The sequence below is a fragment of the Brassica napus genome, chromosome C4 (genome assembly GCF_020379485.1).
Source record: "Brassica napus cultivar Da-Ae chromosome C4, Da-Ae, whole genome shotgun sequence".
Taxonomy (NCBI): Eukaryota; Viridiplantae; Streptophyta; class Magnoliopsida; order Brassicales; family Brassicaceae; genus Brassica; species Brassica napus.
This window is the reverse complement of record NC_063447.1, coordinates 54,496,458-54,505,971: the sequence shown is the minus strand read 5'-3', so window position 1 is coordinate 54,505,971 and position 9,514 is coordinate 54,496,458. Positions and strand designations below refer to the sequence as shown.

General features: G+C 41.9%; 1 protein-coding gene across 1 annotated transcript; it reads right to left on the bottom strand.

Annotated features, from left to right (window-relative positions):
• Positions 1–6,072: 6,072 nt before the first annotated feature.
• On the bottom strand, positions 6,073–9,048 carry LOC111205469 (protein JASON-like). Its single transcript, XM_022701340.2, has 8 exons — positions 8,657–9,048; positions 8,410–8,458; positions 8,246–8,325; positions 7,441–7,628; positions 7,073–7,290; positions 6,606–7,003; positions 6,442–6,533; positions 6,073–6,369 (listed from the first exon to the last, which is right to left on the bottom strand). Exons 1-8 carry the CDS (start codon positions 8,750–8,752, stop codon positions 6,279–6,281), a joined length of 1,212 nt encoding a protein of 403 aa, XP_022557061.1. The 5' UTR covers positions 8,753–9,048; the 3' UTR covers positions 6,073–6,278.
• Between the last annotated feature and the right edge of the window lie 466 nt (positions 9,049–9,514).

The window sequence follows — 9,514 nt, the reverse complement described above, 5'->3', positions numbered from 1 at the left end:
TTTGCTGAAGCCGCTGGGAAAACACGCCACTCCCTGCCCGATATCTACTTGTCGCAGCGGTCTGAGACGAAGACTGCAAGAATCCGCTGTGAGAGCCTCAGTGGCCTGGTGGAGTGGTCTGCCTTAGCCGCTGCGAGTTGAGAAAGTCAACATTTCTGAGTTTGACCAGATATTTACCCATTTGTATTTGGGTTAATCCAAGTTTGTTGGGTTAACCCGGTTCAATTTTAAGCTACTATAAATGTTTCTCAGACCTAATTTTAGGGGGGGGATCTTGTTTTTCTATCTAATAAAAAAAGCCACCTTAGGTGAAAGATCTAATCTTGATCAATTTCTCTTGTGTTTACTTGATTGCTTTGATCATTAATCATGTTTAGACTTCGATCAACCAATGATCTAGGGTTTATCATGATAATGAGTGAGTAGTCATCTTTGGATTCATGGGTTAGGATGATTAAGTGATGATCTAGAATGTTTAGAGTATATTAATATGTTTCCTTGCTTGATTGAGTGATCTTAATGCTAAGCTAGAGTTGGTCATTCTGGTTTAGAACTCTAGACATTTCATTTCCCGGAAGGTGTTCGATGAAATGTCTGAGCCAACTCAACATGCTCTTAGCTTACCCTACCAAAGGGATTTGATGTTAGGGGAGTTAGGAAAGTTGAATGATTCATTCTTAATGATTGCTTGATTGACACAAACCAAAGGAATTTGATGTTTGATTATGAGAGTAAATGAGCTTTTATCTTGGAAGAGAACTTGCTTAGAATTGGTATCTAGACTTAAGGAAATGTGTTGATTGAAACCTTGCCATTTTAGATTAAATCTTAGTCATCTAAAATCAAAATTCTATGCCCATGATTCCTCCTTTATCTAATTGATTGAAAGTTACTTGTTAGTTGTTCTTGAAACTTGTTAGTTTGATTGAATCACCTCATCTTATTGATTGCATTTAGCTTAATTGAAAACCTGAATTCTCTTTGATTCAAAGCTCTTAGAAATGGATTGACATCTCAATTACTATGATGATTTGATTATTGGACCCTTGAAAAGTTCATTTCAAAGGTTCCAGCCGGAGACGTCACGGCACCGTCATGAAGCCGTTTGTTTCGCTCAGCCCATATATTGTAGACGGTGGTGTGAGCAGCAAGAAGTTTGAGAGTAGAAGGAGTGACATTGTCTTTAGTACAAAGCCAGTCCGTAAACGCATTCCAAGAGGTAAAACCATGCCATTGATAGCCAAGTCGGTGCATGACATGTTCCCAAATAGAGGCACTAACATGACAGACAAGAAAAAGGTGATCTCTTGTTTCATTTCCAGCTCCACAAAGGCAGCAAGTAGGTGAAGTATTGGTGCTCCATCTAGCCAAGCGATCACGAGTAGGGAGACAGTTTAGGAAAACCAACCACATGGTGAAGGAGTGGTGTGGGATTGCACCCTTAAACCAAACAATCCGAGTCCATGCAGGAGTAGGAGCTCTGTTTCGAAGGATGTTCCGGGTTTTGTTAGCCGAAAAGCCATCAAGCTCTTCGCCATCGATCATCCAGAAATAGCTATCTTCTTCCACTGAGATAGAGGGCAACAATACAGTGGTGAGATAGACCTGCAAGTTTTCAGCTTCTGGAGAGCGAGCACCCCGGAGAAACCACCCACAGGAGTTACATGAGGCAGAGACTCTCGCATTGATAGGCACCAGTGTCTGTCTTGTCCCAGAGGGGCCAAAGTAATGATTAAGGGGGCTGAACGGAGTCCAGTTGTCCCACAAGAAACTAAGAATCGTGCCGTTTCCCAGACGCCCACGAATAAACAGCGCCGCAAGAGGACGCAATGACAGAATTTCCTTCCAGGTCGAAGAACCAGCACTATTGTTATCCAAAGACCAGAAGCTCGAGTCACTCAGCTTGTATTGGTGCACCCAATCTGCCCATAGAGATGAATCGGTCTTGAAGAGGAGCCATATCAAACGAAGACACAAAGTGTAGTTCCATCTAGCAAAATCCCGAAGGCCTAATCCACCTTCAGACTTGGGTAGACAAACAACACGCCAAGAGACTTTTGCAGAGACTCTCTGTGAAATTTGGCCACTCCAATGGAATCACAAACAAAGGCTCTCAAGCTTCTTGATGCAGCCTTTGGGCAGTATGAAGACTGAGATCCAAAAATTGTTTTTTCCATGAATTACCGACGAGATCAATTGTCTCCTTCCTGCATAAGATAGAGCTTTCGAGGACCAAGAGGTGAAGGTTCCGATTAAGGAATCCAAGAGAGGCTGATAATCTGAGAGACAAAGCTTGCGATGCATAAGAGGCAGCCCTAGGTACCGGACTGGTAATGCTCCAAGGGTGAAGCCCAGACTTGAAAAGTCATTGGTTTCAGCCTGGTTCAGACCAGCAGCATATAGCTCTGTCTTGGTCATATTCATGCGAAGACCAGACCATTCGGCAAAGGAATCAAGCGTATCAGAAATACTTTCCAGAGATTACTTTTGACCATCAAAAAATATCATTATATCATCCGCAAAAGCTAAGTGAGAAAGAGATGAGGCTGCAGTGTTCGGGTGATATCCAATTGGACCTTGGGAGTACTTGGCTGACAACATTTGAGAAAAGACTTCCAAGGCAATGACAAAGAGATATGGAGAGAGCGGGTCGCCTTGTCGAAGCCCTTTGGTGTCTTTAAAGTAGCCACATAATTCACCATTGATTGCAACCGAAAAGCTGGTGGTCGTGAGGCATTGACGGATCAGGAGCCTAAAACTTTGTGGGAAATTCAAAGCTTCGAGGGTGTTCAGGATGAAATCCCAATTGAGAGAATCGAAAGCTTTTTGGAGATCCACCTTCAGCATACACCGCTTAGAAATGTGCTTCCAATTGTACCCAGCTAGAAGCTCAGTGGCCGTAAGGACGTTTTCAGAGAGGAGACGCCCTGGGATAAAAGCGGACTGAGCTTTCGAAATAAGCTTGGGCAGGACAGCCTTCAACCGGTTCGCAAGGAGCTTAGAGGCAACTTTGTAAACAGAGTTGCAGCACGAGATGGGCCGAAAGTCTGTCATATGCATCGCATTCTTTTTCTTGGGGACAAGAGTGATGATTGTAGAGTTAAGCTGCTGGAGGATACGACCAGATGAAAAGAACTCCTGAACAGCAGCAATCATATCTCTTCCAACCACTTGCCAATTTTCCGTAAAGAACTCAGCCGGATAACTGTCAGGTCCCGAGGACTTGTTTTTTGGCAGAGAGAAGAAGGCATCACGGATGTCCAGGTCAGTGAAAGGGGCTGAGAGTAAGCTGATGGCCTCGTCAGGACATTTAGTTGGAACAGTTGCAGCAATGGCTTCCGGAGTTGAGGTTGATGGCACGACAGGGCCTCCAAGGAGAGATTCAAAGTAATGAACCGCATGACTCTTGATATCGTCAATATATTCTAGGAGATTATCATCTTGGTCTAAAAGAAGAGAGATTTGTTTAAAACCTTGTCTTGTTTTTATGACACGATGGTAGAAGGCTGTGCATGCATCACCTTCAACAGCCCATTTGATTCTCGACCTCTATCTCAGAAAAGAATCCTCTGCCTTCGCTAAAGTTGCCCATTTTTGGCGGGTAGAGCGCTCTATTTGAGATGACAAATCAGAGGGCGCTGAGAGGGAAATCTGCTGGCACTAGAGCAGCAAAGAAAAAGCCTCTTGAACTCTTTTCTCCAGATTTGAAAAGTTTTCCCTGCTGAAATCTCTAATAAAATTCTTCATAGTCTTCAGCTTTTTGGCCATACAGAATTTCCGAGACCCTGAAAATGGCAATGCATTCCAACAGTCTCTCACAAGTGAGGTGAAATCCGGGTGAAGGTTAAGATGCGCAAAGAACTTGAAGGGACGTTTTTGACTCGGGCGCTGCTGATGGAGGAAGATGCATCCAGGACTATGATCAGATATACCAGGCAAGCCAAATACCCCAGTAGAATTTGGGAAGTGCTGTAGCTAGCTATCATTTATAAGCATGTGATCCAACTTCTTAGAGACATGACCGTTTGACCAGGTGAAAGGTTCACCACAGAAAGGCAGATCCGTTAGGGAGCTTCGTTGGAGGCATTCTTTGAAATCTCTCATTCCCCTGTGGCAGGAGAAAGGGTCAGGGTTTGAATGTTCGGTGGTGGATATAATCTCATTAAAGTCTCCCAGAAGCATCCACAGAGCATTGACTAATAATGGGGAAGCGGAGAAACATTCAATTTCCTCCCAAAGAAGACGTCTCTGTTGCACACAATTTGAACCATAGATGAATGAGACAATCAGGTCTGCTGACATATGAGGCAGCTTTACACAACAGGACACCATTTGTAACGATTTTGACAAGATATGGACTTTAACAGTAAGGTGTAGCCAAATTTTACCAAGATCGGAGAACTCGTAGTTCCCTTCCAGGTTCCATCCGGTTGCAGCAGAGCTAAGAAGCTTTGCCGCTTTATTAGGCTGTACATGGGTCTCAAGTAGACCCCCAAAAACTGGTTTATTTTTTTGTAACCATTTTCTAAAACCACGCCGCTTTACAGGATCATTAAAACCTCTAATATTCCAGCAAAAAAGATCTATAAAAAGAAAAGATTAGAGGGATAAAGGGCCTCTAACCCTGGACCGCGATGAAGAGTTCCGCTTTGCTCTTCTAGATATAACTTCAATAAACTTATCAAAATCCTCATCAGGATTATCATCGCCCTCAGAGAGGGAATCATTTCCTGAGGAGAGATGATCAAAAGACGCCGAGGAGTGGGAGGGCGATAGAGAAGCTGATGGTAGATCAACACAGAGGCTACCTCCAGACTGATCCAAGTCAAACACTCTTTGGAAGGCCTGTCTTTGGGGAGATGAGTAGCTCTGGTTTACTACAGGGCGAAGGAGGGGAGGGGTGAGGCTCTCAATCATGCCCCAAAAAACTGGAGGAGGAACAGCAGCCGAGCCAACAATGTCTTTAAAAGAAGCCGGCGGAACAGCAACATTCCGAAGAGGAACATAGCTCTTATCTGAGCTAGATGGTCGCGATTGAGTATGAGCAATGTCACTAATCTTCCCTGAACTAGATGGTCGAGATTGGGTATGGGCACTATCACCTTTCTTCTCTGATCTAGCGGGCAAGGATCGAGGTTGGGATTGGGACCTACCACCCTTCTTCTCCCGGTTGATCATAGAGTTCTGCGGTACAATGGGAAGAAGGCTTTTGATCGGCGCTTTACCCTTTCTCTTTTCCGGATTGGTACGCGGGCAATGAGAGGTTTCATGCTTGACGGAGTTGCACGTTGAACAAGTTCTAGGTTCTCTGAACAACGAGAGATAGTATGTCCCACTTGCTTACAGAATGAACAAAGAGAGGGCAGCTAAGGGCTAGTAACCGAGATATGCCTAGTGTCCCCGCTCTCAAACCGAGCATTGACAAACTGCGGAAGTGGCTTACTTGGATCAATGACCGTATAGACTTTAACGACTTCAATGTTTGTCAATTTTTCCGTCGATGGATGTAGGCATACTGGGTGACCAACAAGCCCAACAATCTCTTGCAAGGTTTCCCAGTTGAAAAATTGTAGCGAGACTCCAGTGAACTCCAACCACACAGGAACTATTGAGAGCTGTGGCTTTTCCTGTTGAAGACCAGGCGATTTCTTTGCGACAAATATTGTTTGGCCATCTATTTGCCAGAAATTTTGACTGAAGATACGACGCCTACGACGCCTAGCATTTGGGCAAGGAACTAAAAAGTTATCAGATACATGAATTACTGTTTATATATCTAAAATATTAGTTATATTTATTTTAAAATAATTAAATATCTAAATTCATGCAGTTTATAAATCAGTTCATAATCTTACTATATGAACCAATCCAAACACCAAGCCGATCCAGATGTAATAAGTACCCAAATGGTTCTTATATATATAAAATCCAAAAATGAAAACGAATCAAATACCCAAGTGTCCATGCTTAAATAATGAGTTGATGTCTTGCTATTTGGAGGCATAATTGGACCGCTATTTTCAGTCGTATATTTTCTCCGTCCAAAAAACTTCTCTCCTATTTTCAGTCGAATATTTAAAATATCAAGCACTTGGTAACCAATCATTCAGGACTTGCAACGAATGACACTGCATCTATTACAGGTGATGTGATAGAAAGGATATACGAAATCATGAACCGTCGTGTAAAGTTTGCTATATAGATTCTTCTACGTATCATATTGCTCATGAGTCATGAACTCATGATAACCACTCAATACTCAACAGACTACACGATGTTCAAAAGGAAACGATTGATGTGGATTGCGCTGGATGATGCAGCTGTGATATAGCTGTGTCCCTTTGAGCCTCTTCCATTAATTCAAGTTTTCTGCACAGCAACAGGTTTATGAATCATCGGTTACTACTTACTACTAGCATTAAGAGAAGGAGAAGAATGTACCTTGATGGGGTGAAACCTTGACCGCCTTCTTCTGAAAGTGCTTTCTCCAATCTCTCCTCGAAAGATGTTACGTGCCAACTCACTTTCTGATCCTGCATTAAGAAAAGTAACTCCCATGTGTATCATGAGTGAGAGGACTAGAGATTAAACAGGAGCGTAGGTACCTCTTTGTACTTGTTTGTAGAGTTTGGTATCCCATTACCATCCCACCATTTGGGTGAGATTTGAGATTGCTCTTTCTCGTTCCAGTGAGCAGCAGCCGTTCCAATGATGGGCCTGTCCCCATAAGTAACAGTGGATATAGTAGCCGTCACTTTTTGGTTACTCTTCTCTTCACTCTGCTTTACCCACGGAGAAGGACTAGCTGAACTCTCTTCCAACTTTCCCTCACAAGTTACTGATATTGGAGATTCAGGTTCTTTTTTCTCTTTGCAAGCATGCTCTTTAGTCTCATCTGAATCTTCAGGGAGCTTACATATGGAGGCCTTTTCAGTAAGACTGGAAGCTGAATGCAAACAGTGCGACCTGATTCTTGGTCTCCCCCTTACTGCTGATTCCATAACTGCAGGAGTTTAAATCTCATCAGATAGCTTCAATGAGGTCAGATTACGCGAGGTTGTTAAGAAATTACTTTTTACAGCCTTCTCTGGTGTCTTTGAAGTGCTGCTCTTGGAAGAAGTAGAAGAGTAAGATTGATCAAAATCACATTTAGACCACACTGATTTCCTCTTTCCATCTGTGAATGGCACCTTGCTGGGTCTATACACCCCATCCCTGAACTCAGTACCAATGCTTTCTTGGCTTTCTTCACTAGCATCACTATATCCAGTGGAGATCCTCGTCACGCAACTGATGTTTGACAAAAGAGTAAAATTCAAGATCAAAAGAAACCTCTTGCGTGTTGTAAAATAATGTTAGGATATATGCAGCAGTCATGCCAGTCTTAGTTTTCAAATGCTCTGCTTAAAGAGATATTTGCTAAGAAAAGTAGCACTCCACCTGCTAGGAGTTTGCTCTGAAACCTCTTCGCACGGTTCATCCAAGTGAAAGACTGCATCAGAGATCCAGGAATGAAATTGGGAAGATGTAAGCTGTTTTCCACGTTGAGGAGTTTCCAGCTTTTGGGATGCTTTCCTAATTTCAATCGGTGTGGCTGTTGTTACACCGCAAGCTTTGAGAAGCTGAACCTGTAATTCCAGAGGTAAACAGGAGGATTATGTTTTCATTTTGTAAAAGCGAGCAAGAAATTCGATTGATACATGCAAAAAAAAAACAAAAGAATCTCGCAAGGTCTTCTATCAAGTTGCTTGAATATTTTCTATACAAAGAATTGTGTTCTAAACACCAACACGCCTAAAACGTAGTGGGTAGACAAGTACAGAATGTCGAGGAAAAAGGGGGCAAAGTCCTGTGAGAAGTACAACGCATTCCTCCTTTTAAAAACAAGAATAACTCAATAACATCACACATAGAACACTAGTTACTTATCAAGCAAGCAAGCAAGCAAAATAGACATGGAATGTCTCTAGCAAACGCAGTGATTAGAATCAGATAATTTCGAGGAAAGGTAATGATGTAAACATAAGAAAATAGAACCGTTGTGTTTTTTTTTTTTTTTAATCCATTCCACAGGCCAGAGCTTGACCTCCAATATCACAAAGCAAGCAAAGAAGTATCTCAAGCAACATAATCAATCATGAAGATACCTTATCCTCCAGAAAAGTGCTAATTGACAACACAATGGAAGCTAAGAGTGATTGGAATCACGCGATTCTTAGGGTTCGAAATTGATAGGAAGATATACCTCATCCTTGATGATGAGATCGTTGTGAATATGCAAACCAGATCCTTCTCTGTGATGACGTGGCGGAGAATCTGCTTTCTCTAGAGAAGGAAGAAACAAGTAAGACCTTCCTTCTTCTTCTTCTTCTTTCAAACCATACGAATAAGAAGAGATTTTAATACTACCTTGAGAGAGAAACAGAGCTGATAAACGATTCTTCGAGTCATGGCCTCTCTGAAACCATATGTAAAAGAAGATATGTTAACGGCGCCGAGCTACCAAAATCCAGCTCAAGTAGACTAACAAACGAACATTTACAATCGATTTCAACTTGTGAGAACTGTAACTGCCAATTCGAGACTGAAATTGAATGACGATGTGAGAAAAAGCAAAGGAAGCGAGAGAGAGAGAGAGAGAGAGAGAGGGGATTACGATGGAGTTGACGCCGGGAGGTTGAGAGACGGAATCGCCGACGGTAGATTGCTCCTCGGCTTTGGCACGGAGGAAGCAACGGAAGAGACAACCCATGGCTCTCGCTCGATTGAATGAATCTGTGCGTTTCAGCTAGGAAGCGATATTCATATCATATGAGATTAATTTGAATTTTAGTGGCAAGCGATGGAGGAGGAACCTACTGATATTCTTTTTTCCCGAGAGTGGTGGTGGGTCGGGTCAGAGTCGTTTTGTTTTTTCAAATTTGAAAATCTTACGAGGGGGAATTCACATTACTCATTTCTTTTTCACTCCGCAGGCGCGTGCGATCGATCTAACATGGTCCATCTTGTTCCTCCGTATAAATCGTTTGTTTCCTGTATATGAGTTGTGTCATGGAAATTTTGAACCCAAAAAAAAACTTAGTATTTGGCAGAAACAAAAAAAATTATTTCGATCGATTGATTTTTGGGCTTATTTGCCGTATAACACAAATTAGGTAAATGGCAATAATTTTAACATAATAATTCAATGTCAGACATTTAAACTCCAAACTATTCAATTTTGTCCATGCGCTTAACAAATTTCTAGTTGCAAATGAGAGAGTAGATAACGTCATGTTTTTTGTGGCATATTTACAATCACCTATAAAAAAAACAAAGCGTATGTCTCAGATTTATTTATCACCTAAATTTTTATGTATGCAGTAAAAATGAAAAAAATAGTAGACGTTTTAAAATAAAAAAAAAAGTATATTCAAAGTACGTAACATATGGGAACATTTACAAAGTTCACATTCCATATAACAGTATAGGACAACCAGAGTAATGGAATAGTAACACTGTAATAGCATATTAT

What these genes read in the sequence shown, in the direction of transcription:
- LOC111205469 (XM_022701340.2), bottom strand. Translation starts at nt 8,752, where the DNA reads ATGGGTTGTCTCTTCCGTTGCTTCCTCCGTGCCAAAGCCGAGGAGCAA. An exon ending in ATCTCATCATCAAGGATGAG is followed by an intron (nt 7,629 to 8,245) that starts GTATATCTTCCT and finishes CTGGAATTACAG; the next exon opens with GTTCAGCTTCTCAAAGCTTG. An exon ending in CTACAAACAAGTACAAAGAG is followed by an intron (nt 6,534 to 6,605) that starts GTACCTACGCTC and finishes TTCTTAATGCAG; the next exon opens with GATCAGAAAGTGAGTTGGCA.